Genomic DNA, 17,662 nt, shown 5'->3' on the forward strand with positions numbered 1-17,662 from the left:
TTAGCATGGCTCGTTAGCCGGGGTAATGCCGCTCACAGACGAGCTTTGGAGACCTTTGCTTTGCCACGAGCCGTTACCTGCACTGGAGTCATAACTACGACCCCAAATCCCCCCGTCCAGCCTGCCGCCGGCAAAGATCAGCGGCTTCTTTAATTCTCATTTCCCCAGCGGTTCTGTGGAGCTGGGAGGGGATTTAAATACTGGCAAACCCCCAGGCTGAGGCTTGTTCCCGCAGGGCCGTCCGGTGGGACCCCTGTGCCCCGTGAAGGTGCTTGTCCCGGGGGGTTTAGGGCTGTAGACATCTCCTGAGCATTCCCAGGAAGGGCTGGAGGGACTAAACCCATGGCACAGGTTCAGGCATGGGAAGAGTCAGAAGAGCAGCAAGTTAAAATAACAGTCTCTTATTTTATTACCAGCAGAGGAGGAGGCGGGTGGTGGGCGGGTGCCCGGCCGGGGGGGGCACTGCGACCTGCCTTCGCATCCCTGCCAGCTCTGATGCCCCAGGGGCTTTGGGGTGCTGCTGTTTTGGGACCGCCCCCCCCAGCCCCACAGCCCTGCCCTCGTCACCGGAGGGGGAACGTGGGGAGGTGACAGCATCCACCCTGCCCCTAAATCCTCAGTTGTTCCTTACCTGCCTGCATGAGCGGTCTGTGGCTCCGGACAGGGGGGTTTTGGGTGGTGGTGGGGGTGTAAAAGTAAATGTTACTTCACCTTAATGACAAGCTGGGTCATCAGGACGGTGCCTGGGTTCGGTGGCACTGTCACCAGCCCCTGGGCAGGAGATTGGGACAAGCATTTGCAAATGCCCGGAGGAGCAGAGCTCTGCAAAGAGCTGGTGGGAGTGCAGACGGTGCGGGAGGGAGCATGACCGGGCACCGGGGCTGGGGGGGGGAGCCGTGGCACCCAGGAATCCCCAGCCTCACCGTGGGCAGCACCCGGCACTGCCCGGCAGCGTCCCCAGCTGCTCCCACCCGGCCCCTGCATCGGCTCCCCCCGTCTGCCTGCAAACAAGGATGGATGAAGGATGAGCTCCTGGCACAGCTTCCTCCAGGCCACGGCACCCTCCTGGCACGTCCACCCTGCCTTTGCTCCCAGCTTTTCCAGCTCCAATGACTCAGCTCCCTTTTTAACTCAGCAAGTGGAGCTGGGCACTGGTGGCTTGGCCCCCCTTTTAATTATTTTTTGGCTGGTCGGGTCATCTTATTTGCTACTGATAATGTTACCTCCTAGGACGCTGGAAGACAGCCCAGTCTGAAGAGGAAACTAAAGCTCCCTAAATAAGCTCCAAGGTACGGACACAAAGCCACCGGGTGCTGGATGTCGCCCATGTGCATAATGCTTCACCGTCCTGCGCATGGCTCTGAGCCGTCCTGGGAATAACCGCACTCGATTCGTCCGCGACGCTGAGCCCTGCCTGTCGCCATCTCCTTTTTCCCATCTCTTTCCCTGTGAACCATCAGGCTCAGGTGGGCAAAAGTTCATCTGTCCCAGCCGCTGTTTTGCTAATTCTCCTCCAGCCAAGAGCCACGTCTGCTGGAGGAAACCTCCCATCTCTGCACAGAAATGTATTCGTAAGAAAGAAAGAGAAAGAAGAAGAAGGAGAGAAGCCCCGGAGTGGCTGGGAAGCTGTCTCTTCGTATTCCAAGCGTGCGGTTCAGGTCTCGTATCGGCGGTGCACAGCCCATCCCAGAGGTGCTCGGTTCACAGTGTTGGTGCAATCTGCCAAACAGATGGATCAGCTAGGAGACATTTCCAAAAGAAGCTGGAACAAGGGGGGAGAGGAAGGAATAAACAGCCTGCAGGGTGGCACGTTCCAGCTCACCCACTGCCAGCCCTGGAGAATCCCATCCCTTCCACGCAACATGCCACTAAGGGATTTTGTGCTGTGCACCGCAGCCCGGCCCCGGGCACCACAACCCATCCCTGCGCACCGCAACCTGTGCTCCACACCCCATCCCAGCCACGGTGTGGGCCGCATTTGCACCAGCAACATGCAGGTGGCTGCCTCTGGCTTTGGCAGCCACCCAGCCGCTGCTCTCCTCCGGATGGCTGCGGGAGGGACACAACCTCCCCGGGGTTCGGCTTCGTGGCCTCTCTCCCCGCTCGGCCTCCCGCCGGCCCTACCTTGGCTGAGCAGCTGCAGGTTTCGGACCTCCTCGCGCACCTGGAGCTGCAGGACCTGCTGCAGGACCTCCTGCCGCTGCGCCTCGTGAGCGATGCCCATGCGCTGCAGCTTCTCCCCGTTCAGCCGCAGCAGCGCCCGACCTGCAAACACGGCGTCGCTCAGCGACGTGGCGGGGACACCGTAAAAGTGCGACCCAATGGGAACCCGTGTTCATGTGGGAACAAGGAGGGGGAAAGGGAAGAAATCCTAAAATGCTCTTTCGCCACCTGGACCCATGGGGACGGGGAAGCCTCGCGGGTGGCCCCGCTTTCGGAGAGCACCGGGTGGCAGCTCGAGGTCCCCAGCCTTGGGACAGCTACTGACTCTAGCAATCACGCAACCCATCCCCGCAGGCAGGAGCTTTCCATTTCTCCGCTCCACCTCCCACATCAGGAGATGTTTTTCCGAGCGCACGGTCCCCGCACGGGCTGGCCGTCCCGAGGGAACAGGGGTACCCATCAAAATGCATTAGCATTGCCGCCACCGTCCCCTGCGAGCCACTCTCCTCCAGTCCGGGGGCTATTAGATGAGGGATTTACAACCAGCTTTTGTCCTTGTTTCCCAGCGTACATTTGCTAATGCTGCCTTTGTTTCCCGTGCAAGGGCTGGCTGGGCTCTTGCATTAGGGCTTTGCATCCCTCGCAGGCAGCTCCAGCGCTCCCTTCCCCGCTGCTTTCTCCTGGCCCTGGCAGAGCTCTGCCCGGCCATGCACACGTCACGGTCAGACCGGGACGGCGCTCGTACATAGGAGTCAAAGCCAGAGTCCCCAGGGGTCAAAGGGGAGGGAGCAGGTCCTAGAGGTTATTATCCTTCAAGGACTTGGCTGGGAGTTGGATTCAGACCTGGAGGAAGACATTTGCAACTTGGACTCCAGCTGAGCAGGGATCTTTCCTCTCCTGCAAGAATTTTCAATATTTAAAAAACTGTAAAAATATTCTTATTATATTAATCTAGGCAAGGAGAAGACTCTTCCCCATCTTATAAACCACAATCTCCCTTGGGCAATTTATGCTCATTTTAAACAACATCCAGCCTGTCCCGAAGCTCACCCCAGTGGCAGATGCCTCCTGCCCAGCCCGGGTGGGCGTCCCCGTGCCCGCTGTCGTGGGGCAGCTCTCACCCTGGCTGCATCTCCGTGGAGAGAGGGGACAGAAATGGGGGGTACGTCTGCCTTCCGAACCACAGACCTCCAGACAGCTATTTCCCAGGAGCACGTGCCGATGGCGATTAGTACCGGTGATTAGTGGGGGTGTCTACCGTACCTGTGATGGCGTGGTGGGAGAACGCCTCGACGTAGATGAGATAGTTATGCGGGCAGTGCTTCTTCAGCCATTTGCACACATCCTGCTGGGTCCAGAGCACCACCGGCTTGGCCAGGCTGCCCAGCGTGGGGCTGGTGTGGTAGATGCCATAGTGGTCGCAGGCACGGCCCTGTGGGGAGCGGGAGGGGAGGAGGTTAGTGGGATTCAACCCTGCGAGGAGGGAAACGCCTCAGCCGGGAGGTCAGCCCAGGGGGGGTGCTGGCCAGCGGCACGGGTCTGCAGCGACACCGGCAGATTTTGGCTTTGTACCCTCTGGAGTCTCTGGGCCCGCCCTGAAATAGCAGCAGCAGAGGAACCGGTGAGGGAGGCGGGGGGAGAAGGGATGGGAGGCCGAGGTGGGGGTCCTGCCCTACATAGACCCTACACCTGGGAGCCAGCCGGCCCTCCTGTGGCAGGCGAGAACTCTGGTCCCCCTCCCCTACACATCTCCCAGCCCAGCAGAGCATCGCGTGGGCTCAGGAGACGTCCCGGGGGTCCCCAGGGAGCCCCCCTCGCTGGGCAGAGAAGGGCGCCTGCTGGCAGCTCTCATGGGGATGGAGCCAGCGAGGTCCTGGGGGGCAGTGGGTACCAGTGCAAAGCCATCCCCACCAGAAGCTGGTACCGGTGCAAAGCCATCCCCACCAGAAGCTGGTACCGGTGCAAAGCCATCCCCACCAGAAGTCCCCAGGGAAGCAGCCAGCAGCCAGCTGGTGCCCTGGAGCAGGAGGGACTCTCCCTTTCTCTCCTGCTCAGCCTCCTTCAACCCTGAGCTGACCAGGCACGACGAGGTCCTGCAGCCTCACAGGCATCTAAAGCCACCTCTGAACACGGCAGCTCTTTCTTGGGGTGCTGCCATGCCCGGAGACATCTGGGATAAACCAGGGTTGCAGTCCTCAGCACCCTAAAGTGACCTGGCCACCCTCCACCTCCCGGAGACCTCTGCCACACACCCTTGCCCCTTGCCCGGAGTGTCTTGGCCCCCAACACAGGCTGCTTCCTCCAGCACTGGCCGCCTGCCCGGCCTCGGTGCCCAGCAGGCACCTGCCTGGTGGCAGGATGGGACCAGGACCTGCAGAGCAGAGGGGATGGAGGGGGAGAAGCGGTGCCCGTGGGGAGATGGGGTTTGTCTGCCAGCATCCCTCCCTCCAGCTGCCTGCTGGAGTGGCCGGTCTCGCCCCGAGCTGCCCGGTAGCTCCATTTCCTCGCCCACATCACAGCGACCCCGGCCTCGCGAGGTCTTTGCAGCCTGGGTTTATCTCGGTACGGAGCAAACCGAACGCCTTGAGCTGTAACAGCGCAGGGGGACGAGCCCACTTCTCCCGGGGGAATCCTCCAGGCTGGTTGGGAAATGGGGCTGGGGGATGCAGAAATCCACCGTTTCCTGGTTTTAGCACCCAGGGGAGATTGGTGAGCTCTCCGCTGCCGGCAATGCCGAAACTTCATCCTCGAGCAGCACCAGCAAATATCGCTCCTCCAAAAGCAGCTCCCTGCGCCCGAGCCGCCGGGACTGTCCTGGGCTGGACCGCAGGCAGGTGGGGATGGGAAAGGGGTCCCCGCTGCCTGCAGCAGGAGGGGACTGGATTGCCAGGGTCCCTGCTGGCACGGTCCTCACCCATGTCCAGGGCACGGCAGGGGCATGGCAGAAGCAGCAGCCGATGCGGGAGCGTACAGGCATGGGAAAGGTCAACAGCACTTGGACCGCGGTATGCCAATGTCGACCTCCATGTGTGAATATTGGCTAATTAAGCATGCCTAATAGACGAGCGGAGATAATTAGTGTGACAGGGACTCCAGACATCCCGCGGTTACTGAAACTAATGACACGTCCCTGAGCGATGCCAGAGAGGAGGCGGCGGAGGGCAGCAGGGTCTGGGACATCTCCCCTGGCCCCGTGCCGGGCATTGCTCACCCCGCGGAGCCCGGCCAGCCTGGCAGGAGCTGCTGCCGGCGCCCAGAGGAGCATTTGGGCTTGGAAAGGGACCTTGCCTCAAGGAGGGCTCGCCTGTGGCAGCTGGGGACATTCGAGCGACAGGGAAGAAGGCAAAGTTGGGAGGCTGTAAATTAATAACCAAGGAGTCCATCTCCAAAGCAGACAGAAAATGCGATAGACAATGCGCACAATTTGGTTTCCCAACCAAACCAAACCAAAGCCCGCCTTTGGGGGGCCCCCCGGTAGCTGCCCGCCCCCCCAGACACGTCCCGGGAGCCGCCTGCCCACAGGAGCAGCCCCAGCCTGCGCCCGGCCGCTCGGCTCCTTCACACTCGGCTGAGCGCGCCGGAGAGCGTGCCGTGGGGAGGAGGAGGCGATTTGCTCTGGATCCAACTAACGAGCAATGATGAGAAGCGGAGGGGCTGGGGGAAATAACGGCCAGCTTCCTGCGAGCTTCCCGTGAGCTTCCTGCAGCTATTATCCAACTAACCCTCCGAGGCACGGGGGAAGAGGTGACAAACAACCTGCAATTTCCCTGGGCACGCTCATGTCTGCAAGCGCTTCGCCCATCAGACACAGCCCCGCACCGGGGACCCATCTCAGCATCCCTAAACCCTGCCCTGCCGGCTCAGGGCACATCATCCCCTGCAGTGGGCGAAGCCCCCCCAGCGGGTCCCCAAGCGAGTCCCTGCGCTCCCTGGGTGGGAAGGGGAGGTGTAATGAATCACCGGCTCGTTTTCCAGCCGGTTGAGCTGCGCTGTCTCTCTGATAAACTCTCAGCCGTGAATATCGAGCGCCGGTGTTGAGGAGAGCAGGCGGGAGGGCTCGGAGGCTGCTCCTGCGGGGAGGCAGGAGGTGGCCGGGGGGAGCTGGGTGGTGGAGGCCGTCCCCTGGGAGCTGCAAGGAGCAACCCACGTCACCTCCCTTCTCTCGGGTATTTTTCCTTGCTTATGGCAAAATTAAAGCCTTTCTCCCCACCAAATCCCTCTGGGAGGCACATAGAGGCAGACGAGGGAGAGCCATGATGAACACAGCTGGCACCCGGAGAGTGGCTGGTGTGTCCCCGTGCAGGCAGCGCTGTCCCCATGCTTTTCACAGAGGTTCAAGAGGAAAGGGGCCACCGGGGTGCCTGGAGGGGTGATGGGGACGAGAGGCACAGCACTGCCAGGACAGGGGGACCTGAGGGGCTGCCACTCCTGTGAGCATCACAGCGTGAGTGTGGGACTGTCCCCGTCCCTGCGGGGACCCTGCTCCCCTCTGACGCCGAACCAGCCAGGCCCTCAAGATGGAGAAGCATCTCCATGTAGGAGGCTGGAAGCCGGGCAGTTCGATTTCCCCCGTTTTCTTTCCAGAGGTCACCGGCTGGATGTGCTGCCTCCGAACACCGCTCCCAGGGCGTTACGAAGGGGTTAGGAAGCAGCAGGAGCTGCTCACTGGGAAGATGCTCCTTCCCACCGCCGTGCAGAGGCAGGGCAGCAGGCAAATCGCTGAAAACCTTCAGCTCACAGCCTCATTAACGCAATACAGTTCAGAATTTTAGGAGGTCAACGGTCCAAACCTGGCTAAGAGACATACCCAAGCGCTCAGGGATTTTAAGGCATTATAAGGAATTTGGGTCTGGCACATTTACTGCAAAATTGTATTAAGTCCCAGCTCCAGGGGTGGACGGGAGGTGACTGCACAGCCCTCCCCCCAGCACAGCCCCCAGCCTGATGATAGTAATCAAATTATTATATTTATATATATTACTATAATTAAATGCCCAATAATCACGAGGGCTTTCAGCAAAATGGGATCTGAAGGCCTGATCCTGCAGAGAAAGAGGAGATGCTCCTGTGGGGAATCGATGGGATGGGGGGCGACATGAGGAGCCGCGTTCCCCTGGGCAGCCCCGGGGCAAGGTCCGGGGGGGTGCGGAGGAGCCCGGCGGGTACCTGCGAGCCCTCGGTGCCCGGCTGCCGCAGGAGCTTGATGGTCCGACCGCCGTCGGCCCGCTGGCTCCGGCCATCGTGCCAGGTGAGGCTGCTGCCCGGGTTCCTCTGCAGGCGGTAGCTGAGGTTTTCGGCCGAGACCGTGTGCTCCAGGAGGCTGCGGCAGAAGCTGAAGTGAGCGGCGGCAGCTGCGGAGGGAAGGGGGGTGAGAGACGGCCACGGTGCCCCTCTGCCCCGTGCTTGGGCACCCAAAACCACCACTTCTACCCCACGGGACCTGCCGAGCTCGGCTGTACCCCCCCACTGCCAAAATCTCCCCCCTCCCGCCTTCCCTTCCCATTGCCAGGGTGAAAACCCATCAGCCCACGAACCTGCCAGCTGGCGCCGGGAACCAGCAGGCGCCGACAAGATGTTTGCCCACACAAACCCCTCGCGAATGATGCTTGTTTTGACACCTGCCTGCCGAGCAGACGTGGGGACCCGCAGCTGATCTTCGCCGCGTGGTTATAACCTCCTGCTCGTCACTGCCGCTCTGCCGGGCGAGACGCCGGGAGGGGGCAAAGGGGAACAGCCACTTTCCATGGACCAGGCTGACATTAAACTGCCACCGCTGAGGGATGGGAAGCAGATAAACCCCACCCTGGGCAGCCCGATGGAGAAGGGGACGCAGGTTAGTCCTCCCCCAGCACAGACCGTGGCTGCTTGGAGACGGCCGCTGCCACGCAGGCGCACAAACCTGCACACCCAAGTGATGGCCGAATACGCGCCAGCCCATCTACGATGGCCCACGAAGAGCCATTTACCCACGATGAGGCGTTTTTGTCCCTCACCCCTTGTGTTTTAATAAGCTGGGGGTATTCGGGTTGCAATGAGGATGCAAAGCTTTCCTTTGGGGGGGGGCTGAAGGGACCCGGCTGCTGTGGGAGGAGGATGCATGGGTATTAGGGGCTTACGTGCTTGTCTGCTCCGGATAAAAGCCAGCCGGCTTGACATAAGCAGCGCTGATCTGCAGAAGCAAAGACCAGAGCATCCCCCAGCTCACCTGCTCCCACCACAGCAAGCTGGGCAAGTCATGAAACCACGGAAAGCAGAGCAGCACCCGAAGGAGATCCACCTCCGGGGGTAACCCACCCTGGGAGAGCGGAAGGGCTGAAGAAAACCTGCTGCAGCTCATTTTCACAATTAGTGGGTTTTCAGAGGAAAGAGGTTTCAAAGAGACCTCTTGAGCACGCCTTCATGCAAGGGGAGACCAACCGGCCAAAAGAAGTCAAAGTGGAGCAGGAAACGGTTATCGATGTGTCCGTGTGTCCCAAGTTATCCAGACCACATCACACCGCCTTGCTTAAGCACACCCAGTGACAAGCATTGCCATGGGGAAACTGAGGCAGAGGACCTGGCTGACGGCTGGGGAAGCGATTTTACGGAAAACAAGCTGAAGGGAGATCCATGCAGAGGCTCGGTGTCGAGCGGAGGCAGAGCTGGCAGGGGTGGTCTCTGCGCCTGTCTCGAGCGATGGGGATGTCTCCGATGGCTTCCTATAGCCTCAGACACCCCGGACCTGGCGGGCGAGGACCGCCAGTGGGTTGTGCTCCCTCCAGCCAAGGATGCCCAAGGTGCCCCTGGCTGTCCTGCCCCCAGCACACCCAGCACCCAGCCCTGCCACATCCGTGCTGGGCTACCCCCGAGCTGAAAACCGCCCGTCCCACCAGGCGTTGGGGGCAGATACGGACCTGGCAGGTCCGGAGGGGCTGGTACCAGAGCTACGCACTTTGGCTCTGCCGGGGCTTCCCCAGGACTCGCTGCAGAAAGGCTCAGTGAGGGAGCAGCGGGGAACGGGGCTCTGGCCGCCAGAAGGACCTATATCCATAGGGGGCTATAGAGCATCTGCCGCCAGCAGCAGGACGTGGGCATCTACGCTCCCCCAGCAAACACGGCTGGAGGCGAGAGAGCCGGAGCGAGAGCAGATGGGAGAGAGGGGGGAAAGACGAAGGGAAAAACAAGCCGAGAAGAAAGGCAGGGCTGGGAATGCCGGCGGCACCGCTCCCCGTCGGGGGCAGGCAGCTGCTGCCCTGGAGTCCAGAGCCCCCAGCAGCTCCTCTGCAACCTCCCGCTCCCCCAGCCCAGCCCTCAGGTCCCAACTTTCCCATCGCCCGGCGGCACTCGACATGGGTGAGGGTAGGGGGTGCTGAGCCAGGGCACGTGGGAGCGTTTTGGAGCAAGGGAAGGATGGGGGCAGAGGAGTCCCGCAGCAGGGCAGCCCCTGGGCTGGCTCCACGCAGGGACACAGGGGTTGCTTCCGACACAGGCTCCCCTCTCCTTCCCGTGCCCTGCACACAGCAACAGCCACGAGCACCCGGCCACCCTCCATCCCCTCTGCTCATTTTCTGCTGAGCCAGAGGCTGTGCCCGCTGGCTGGGGATGCACATGCAGCATCTTCCCCCCACCCCGTCGGCCCCACAGCCCCTCGGTCCTGCCCTGCAGCCCCCCAGCCATGCCCTGCAGCCCCCCTCACCTGGCTCGGGTGGTCCCTGTGAGCTGCGGATGGTGGAGACGCAGCAGAGGGACGGACGGCCCTGCTGCATCTCGGCGGGAGGAGGGATGCGCGCGAGCGCCCGGCACCGGCTGTCATGAGCACGGCTCCATCCCTGCCTCCCCTCATACCTCGTCCACACCTGACTGACTCCCCCCATCGCCTCCCTCCTGCTGCCAATAAATGGTGGTTGCACGCTCGCCCCGGATCCGGCACCGGGCAGCCCCCAGCCGGCCTTGCATGGGGAGGCGGGGGGGGGTGAATTACACCCCCTCCCCGCCACCCCGTGGGCATTTGATCCGGAGAGATGCTCGGCTTTTTCCTGACGTGCTCCCGCCTAATCCCGTGGTAGGGCCAGCTGGCACCGGGATGGACGGGAAGCCTGGGGGGCTGCCACGGGGGATGCCCGACCTGCCGAGCATCAAAGCACCCCGGGGCTGAACAGAGCCGTCGCAAGCTCATGCGTGGCAGCACCGGCGTCACCAGTGGCTTGGGGCATTCAGGATGCAGGAGGCACCGGATAAGAAAAGAGGGAGCGTGGGGATGAGCATCCTTCCCAGGCAGGGGCTGCAGGGCTCGGCATGGTCTGCTCCTGCACCCGGCCAAAGCCGTCATGGTTGTGGCCATGTCTGGGGTCCGGGCAGAAGGGGGGTGCCCACAGCTGGCAGCGCGGGTCAGTGAGCAAATGCTGTGCTGAGCATGGGGAACGGCACCTTGAAACGGGGCTGCAGGAGCCTTCGGGCCGGCGGAGCCCAAGCTGGAGCAAAGAGAGGAGAGCTTGGCTCTGGTCCCCAAACGGCCACTGTGCCACTGTCTTTCTGGATCCCCACCAGGGATCCCCGCCAGTCCATGGTCCCTGCGGCTCATCTGGCAGCCCCGCGCGATGGAAAACCTGCCGCCTGCTCACAGGCTGAGGAATCGCCACCGGCTCATTCTCCCTCCGTGGCTCTTTGATCCATTTTGGGCATCTCTCCAGCCACACAGGACAGGTGGAGGGGGAGGCCAGGGACCGGGTCACCGCAGGGGGACCAGCGGCCACGGCAGTGGCAGGGACAGACGCTGCTCCCTCCCCTCGCCCAGCACGTCGCTGCTCTCTGCCTTTCCCTCTCCAGACACTTTTATGGCTGGTGAAACGTGAGCGCTGGAGAGGCTCAGAGCAGCAGCAGTCACTGCTGGGGAGAGGGACGGGAAACCTCCTGGGGACGGAGACCTCGGGGCAGGACGTGGCAGCGTGCAACGAGCCGGATGGTGAAAGCATCCCTGGGTCGGTCCCGAGGTTGGCGCAGCCTGATCGCTACCAGCAAACCGGCTTCGAGCTGACTTTTCGCAGGCGCTGCCTGCCTGCTCGCCGGTGTTCGGGACCTGCCCCGGAGAAAGCGGCAGCAGGCAGCCAAGCTGCGAGAGGAGCAGGCGGGGGCACGGAGTGGGGAGCCCAGCGCCTGGACAGGCAATGCACTGCTCGCATCCAGCTCCCTCCTCTGCCACCGCTTCCCAGCATGGCCTCGGGGACGTCCCTGTGTCTTTGACGCCATCGCACACGCGGGTGTCCCACAGACCTGCCCTCCTGCTGGGGACGTGTCTGCAGGCAGCTGCCGTGGGGGGCTGCCAGGCTTCCCGGGGTCAGCCAGGCTTCCCAGGATTAACGGCGGTCCCTGGGAAAAGCTTGCGACAAGCTTCACAAGGAATGAAATCCCTTTGTTGATTTGCCCGGCTCCCGGTGTCTGGGAGGGAAAGAGACATTTAGCACCAAATGCGGCGAGGGATTTGCCAACAGTCAGAGAGGGATTCGCGGGGAGCTGGTCGTCCCTCTTGTGTTCCTCCAGGCAGGTGAAGGGTGGATGAGACCGGAGCTCTCCAGGGACTCCAAGGTCAGGGAATCCACTCTGCTCACAGTGCAGCTTTGCGAGGGACTTATCTCGCTTTTAGTGGCATCTGCATGAGCCACAAGCCCGGCTGACATTGCCATTGCCCTGGTCCCCTCTGTCCCTTCCACGCAGCTTCACTCTGGTGCAGGGCAGAGCTGCTGCTTGTGCTGGCAGAGCCCCCGGCACCGGCCCCAGGGAGACAGCGATGCTCTCTGGGATCTCCCAACGCATGTAATCTTTGAAGTCGTACCCACAGGATGTCCTTATGGACCAGATCCTGCCCTGAGCCATTCCCTAAGACCTGCTGGCCCCAAGGAGGACGAGACCACATTCAGAGAGGACTGACACCCCCTCAAGCCTCTCCAGGTTCCCCTGGGGCGTACTTGGCCCAGGCCCCGGCTGCGATGAGCATTGCCCCAGCATTTCCCTCTGAATTCTCTGCTCGCGGAGGTGAGCTGGGAGCCCTGCGCAGGGACGGAGCTCAGGCCGGCGGCTGCTCACCGCTGGTGCCTCCCGAGGAAGGAGGAGGAAGGGAACAAAAGGCAGATGCCCTTTCCGTCCTCCCCGTGCAGCACGGTGCCCTGGGTGCATATCAGGGGAGCGTGCGTGGGAGCCTGCCCCTCCGTGCAGGCAGGCAGCACTGAGACAGCAGCCCCTGGGGCACAGCCTTTGGGGGGACTGTATGTGTCTTTGGGGGTGTCTGTGCCCCTGAGCCCCCTGTGGGTACTGCCAGGAGGTCCCTGAGCACCCCAGGACAGGGGATCTCTGGAGGGTTGAGCACCCAAGAGAGCGTGGGGTGAGGGCAGCAGGCAGGACCTCGGGGTGGCTCTGGGCAGAGCAGGCTCTCCTGGCAAGAGGCAGGCATGGGAGCCCACAGGCACGGACACCCCTGCCTGCAGCGAGCCCCCTTCCACCTTGTCACACTCTTCCCGGGGGTCCTGCCCTGCTCCAGCACCCCCAGGCCTGTCCTGCCTGGCCCTCACACCTGCACCCCCTCGCTTCAGCCGAATTTCCCAGTCCATTTCACTGGTACCCCATAATTCTGGGGGTAGGGAATGGGGACAGACCCTCCCCGGGACGTTGACGGCAGCAAAAGGGGATGTGGAGGGGCAGAGCCCCGGGGATGGAGGGGGCAGCACCGGGGGAGAGGAGGATGAAGGGCAGACCCCCGGGATGGAGAGGGCAGCACCGGGGTGTGGAGGGCGGGCAGACCCCCGGGATGGAGGGGGCAGCACCGGGGGAGGGGAGGATGAAGGGCAGACCCCCGGGATGGAGGGGGCAGCCCCCCAGGGACGTGCCCGCCGCCTTTGGGGCCGGGGGAGGCGCGTCCCGCCGCGCACCTGAGCCCACCCCCGCCCGTGCCCGGTACCTTCCATGTCCTTGGGCCGGCCGCAGCTCATCCTCCGCGCAGCGGGGCCGCGCTCAGGCGGGGACGGAGCCCCGCGCCCCCCCCCCCCCGCCCCCCCAGCGCCGCCGCCGGCACCGGGCGCTCCCGCCCCGCCCCGCCCCGCCCCGGTGCCCGCGCCGGGGGCGGCGCCGCGCTCCGCCACCCCCGGGCGCTCCGCCCGCCGCGCCGCGCCGCGCCGCGCCGCCCCGCCGCCAGCCCGCCCCGTGCTGCCCCCCCGCCGCCCACTCCCTTCCCCGAGGATGCCCCGAGCATCCCCCCGGCTCCCTGCCCGGAGGCCGCCGGGCATCATCGCCCAGATCCCTCCCCGGCCCGGGGGACAGGTCCTGGGGACGCCAGGGTCCAGCGGGCACCGTGCACCGGTTGTCGCTCGTGTTTGCGGCGGGCACGGAGCAGAAAGCAACGCCCGGTTGTTCCCTCCTGCCCAAATTTCCCTCCTCCCCCCCCCCCCCCCCGACCTGCAGCTCCCCGGATGGGTGCCAGCGGGGTGGGCGAAGGAGGGTGCTCATCTCCGTGTGTGCAACGTGGGCTCTGGTGGGCGGCCGCAGCGCGAGTGGGCACCTGGCAAACCTCGCCGGAGCGTGGCACGCCGGCACGGAGCGGAATGGCGTCTCCAGCACCCTTCACTCCCCCGGGGTGGCACCCGGTGGTATTTTTGGAGGCGCCTGCCTTCAGCTATCGCACCTGACTCCCAGCCAGGGACCATCACTGTCAGCCCGTGGAGCTGCGGAGCGGCCAGGGATCCGACTGTGCACCCTGCGGTTATCCTGCGCCGGGGTGGGACAGGGACGGGGACGCCACTGAGTGCCCAGGACGAGGACAAGTGGATGCCTGTGCCGCGATGCTTCACCTTTGCAAGGTGTTCCCCATCACAAACCTACCGCAGCACCGCGCAGCACCCTTGCCCTTGTTTTAAGATGAGGAAAACTCAGGCTTGCGGGATGCTGCTTCCAAGAGGATGCTTTCCTCTTAGTGGACGGCTCCGGCAGGGTTAGGCACGTTGGGTGGTGATCAACCGCCGTGGGCTGGGGCTGTAAAGGTGCAGCGGGTGGTACTGACCCTACGTGGCCTTGTGGCGGGGGTTGAGTGGCTGTTCATGGTGCTGGTATAGCTACGGCATAAACCCCACCTGGATCCAGGCTACGCAGCCGTGTGTCTGTGCAGCACTTGTAAAAATTAAATTCAGCTCCCCAAATCAATACGAGCTTTCCAAAATTTTGGGTGCTCACTCAGGAGCTGCTCCGGATGGGGCTCAAGCCCCCGACCAGGCTTAGCTCCGTGCCATGAGCCGTCCGGGGCTGCCGTGCTCGGTGAGCCAACCGTGCTGCCGTGCTGGGATGTTGGGCCATGAACCGTGCGCGTAGCATGCAAACAGTCTACTACTAAAATACTACTCCCCAGCCCTGGTGTTAGCATTCCTCCTCCTACCGCCGCAAGAGAGCGGTCAGGGCAATATTGCTCATTGCAGGCACCCAACTCCGTCAAATAAAGAACGAACTTATTTTCCATTACTCTGAAATTCCCAGTTCTCCCTCAGTCTCTGTCTACACGTGGAGCTTTCAAGCCATGGCAGAGATCTTCCAAGAGAAATATGGTTAAAGACGGGCCTTGGCAGGAAAAGGCTAATGTCGCTTGAAAAATGTGTGCGGATTACGCCAAGCTGTTATTAAAAATAAGTGCTGCACTGTTCCCAGCCTTTGCTTTCCCTGATTTTTCTGGTAGTAATTGCACTTCTCCAGGAAAGGTTTTGTGTGTGCGAGAGAAGGAATTTGTTTCCTCGTCGTCATCTGCAAACAGGTCCGGTGCCAACCTACCGTCCTGCCGATGCCCGGTGATGCTGCGGTGGGGTCTGGGTGTGTGGGGAAGCCTGGACCACTCACCCATCTGCAATTCCAAAGGATTTTCAGGAAAACCCTGAGCCTCGGGGCTGCCCGAGGAGGTCTGGGGAGATGGCGTGGTCCCATGCATCCCCGCGCCTGCTCCGTGCTCCGGCTATCCTCGGCTGTTACAGCATCCAGCATCGTTCTTGGGTTATCAACTCAACCCCTCCCATGGCAGAGCATCTCTTAACCAGCCCCAGCGGCTCCGTCTTGGGTTTTGGTCTGTCTTTGGGTCTTCTAATGCCTGATCGAAGGTTTTCTGCAGTTAAACAGGAGTTAAATAACAGGGGGAAAAGCCTGTGCATTGAACCCAAACCCAGAGTACAGCTCGGGAAGCTCAAAGCACCGGCCAGGGGCCCCTTTCCCCCACGCGTTGGTTGGGGGGGAAGGGGACAAGCCGGGGACAAGCTGGGGACACCGGCTCCAGTGAGGCCCGGACCTACAGGCTTCCCCTCCACATGCATATGGATTTGGGGAGGGAGAGCACTAATGTCACCGTGGGCCCCGTCCCTCCCCTCCGCCAGCCTCCAGAGAGGGTACAAGGATGGGATGATTCAGCATGTTCATTTTCCAGAGAATAAAGGAAGTAATTAAACATCAGCTTTCCTCCCGCCGCAGCCCTGCGAGGATGGGAGGGGGAAGATAAAAAGCCTTCAGACGGAAGTTATTTGTCTAAGGAGAAAAGTGGCTAATTTCTCTGTTGCTCTGCTTGTCTGCTCGTTAATGAAAACCACCCGTCAGCAGGAAAAGGGACTACCCAGCGGGGAAGGGAGGAACCGCACCGTCCATCGGTGGCCGGGCAGGTGGCCGTCGGTGGCCTTGGGACATCCCATCCCCATCGGGGGGTCACCTTCGCAAAGCCCCCCACGGCATCCGACCGCTGGGCTGGGGGCTGGGGATGCAGCCGGGTGTCGGGGAGCCCCCCCCCCCTCACCGCAGCCCCACGGGTTGGGGGCTGGCGCTCGCAAGCCAAACGCCGTGGAAGGGTTTTCCCGATTCCCCCCCTGAATTTTTGTGCAAAGAGTTTAAAATGAGTTTGTTAAGGCACTTGCAGGGGGACTGAATAGAAAACAGCTTCGTGCCTGAAGCCTCCTGCCTGGCGCGGGGTGATGGATGGCGCTTAGCTCGGCTGGGCATGGAAATACTTAGTGTTATGAAAATCTCTCCCTGAAAAGAATTTATTTTCGTGCTGATAACAGAGCGCTAAATGTCATTGCCGCAGGGTGGGAGTTGCTTCAGGTGGCACCGAAGCTCCGGTTTACAAAGCCCAGGTGGTACCTGCGGTCTCCTTTCGTCCCTGGCCGTGCAGGACACCCTCTCGCCGCTCGCAGCGCGAGATCTGCACCTTCCCGAGGACGGTGATTTACTGACAGAGGACGTCCGAGGCATCGCTCCCTCCTTTCTGCTCCCTGGGACACGAGGGGGGGGCTTGAGACTACGGAAGCTCTTTCATTCGGAGGTTTATATAGATATATTTCTAATTGGATTTTGGCATGTCACGGTTATTTTCAAGGCAGCCTGTAATTATTTGAGAGCGTAGCCCAGATCGCCTCCTTTCTCTCAGCGCAGAGGGTTGGGGTTTTTTTAATATTGTTTCCCGAAATGAAATTGTGAATTTGCAACTTAATCCACGCGCGATGCCATCATCTGCAAGGGCACAGCGAGGCAGCGTGATTCACGTTTCCCAGCTTCGTAATCAATTCACAGCAAGAATAAAAAAGTCAAAGCAATGTTTTAATTCTTTCCAGTAAGGAGGGGAAAAAAAAAAAGTATATATATTCTAAGAAGCTGCTCTACGCTCATGGGTATTTTATGAGCTGGGGAGGTTTTGCTGGTCCTGCCGTATCTCAGCCCACCCGGCGCAGGGATGCTGAGCACCGCGGAGGTGCAGCCGGACGCAGGGCAGCCTGTGCATCGTCTTGGCACGGCCGAATCTCCCGGCAAACCCGGGGCCGTGGCAGAGGAGGGCGGTCGGACGCTGTTCTCAGGCTTTTTCTCTCCCAACTGAAACTTGATGAAATTGCCATTAGGTTTTGTTGGTTTTTTTTAACGTGTTGCAATTTTTTGGGGCCAAAATAATTTCATCCAGCTCCATCTGCTCTCCATTAGGTAATTGAAGCCCGAGCAGGTCGGATCCTGCCGTCCTCACCAGGGACACCCGCCCAGGCCGGGCATCGCCATCGCCCCACCGCTGCAGTTGTTATTTCAGCGCCCAGAATAGGCACAAATGAAACCCATCACCCGGGAACGGTTTTCCAGCATCTGGCTGCTAACCAGCGTGAGCAAGTTAATGACCGTACCACGGCCCCGTTACATCTTAGCAGCCTGAAGTTCTTACGTTTTCTTCAAGCCCAATTTCAGGGCTCGCTAGCTGTATTCAATTGCTTACAGAATCCGATTTATTATTTACGTTACAAGGTACAGCCTGGCTTGAATTGATTTGCTGTGCTCTGCTTGCCGCTGCACGCTGGTGTGGGATCTGGAAACTGGTTGCTCACGCAGTCAGGCTGCAAAATCGGGGATTCAACAGTTAGGGAATGCCAGGCTTAAAACCGCCCGTGCATCCCAGTGCTCCGCGTTCTGCTGCTGCCTTCGGTTGCATCTCTCGGGATGCAGGGAGAGCTGATCCTGCCGGGGGCGGTGGGATGGATTAGCT

At 61.5% G+C, this 17,662-nt stretch overlaps 1 protein-coding gene across 4 annotated transcripts; it reads right to left on the reverse strand.

The window, feature by feature from the left end:
* Positions 1 to 423: 423 nt before the first annotated feature.
* SAMD10 (sterile alpha motif domain containing 10) lies at positions 424 to 13,139 on the reverse strand. 4 transcript variants are annotated; one of them, XM_076351822.1, is made up of 5 exons: positions 13,091 to 13,139; positions 7,330 to 7,514; positions 3,427 to 3,595; positions 2,125 to 2,265; positions 424 to 1,719 (listed from the first exon to the last, which is right to left on the reverse strand). In XM_076351822.1, exons 1-5 carry the CDS (start codon positions 13,119 to 13,121, stop codon positions 1,655 to 1,657), a joined length of 591 nt encoding a protein of 196 aa, XP_076207937.1. In that variant the 5' UTR covers positions 13,122 to 13,139; the 3' UTR covers positions 424 to 1,654. The 4 variants fall into 4 exon arrangements, with proteins under 4 accessions (XP_076207937.1, XP_076207939.1, XP_076207936.1 ...); XM_076351824.1 differs by lacking the exon at positions 13,091 to 13,139 and adding an exon at positions 9,839 to 9,908 and having other exon boundaries at positions 2,165 to 2,265; XM_076351821.1 differs by lacking the exon at positions 13,091 to 13,139 and adding an exon at positions 9,839 to 9,908.
* Positions 13,140 to 17,662: the final 4,523 nt, after the last annotated feature.

Source organism: Aptenodytes patagonicus, chromosome 14 (genome assembly GCF_965638725.1).
Source record: "Aptenodytes patagonicus chromosome 14, bAptPat1.pri.cur, whole genome shotgun sequence".
In the NCBI taxonomy this organism is placed as follows: domain Eukaryota; kingdom Metazoa; phylum Chordata; class Aves; order Sphenisciformes; family Spheniscidae; genus Aptenodytes; species Aptenodytes patagonicus.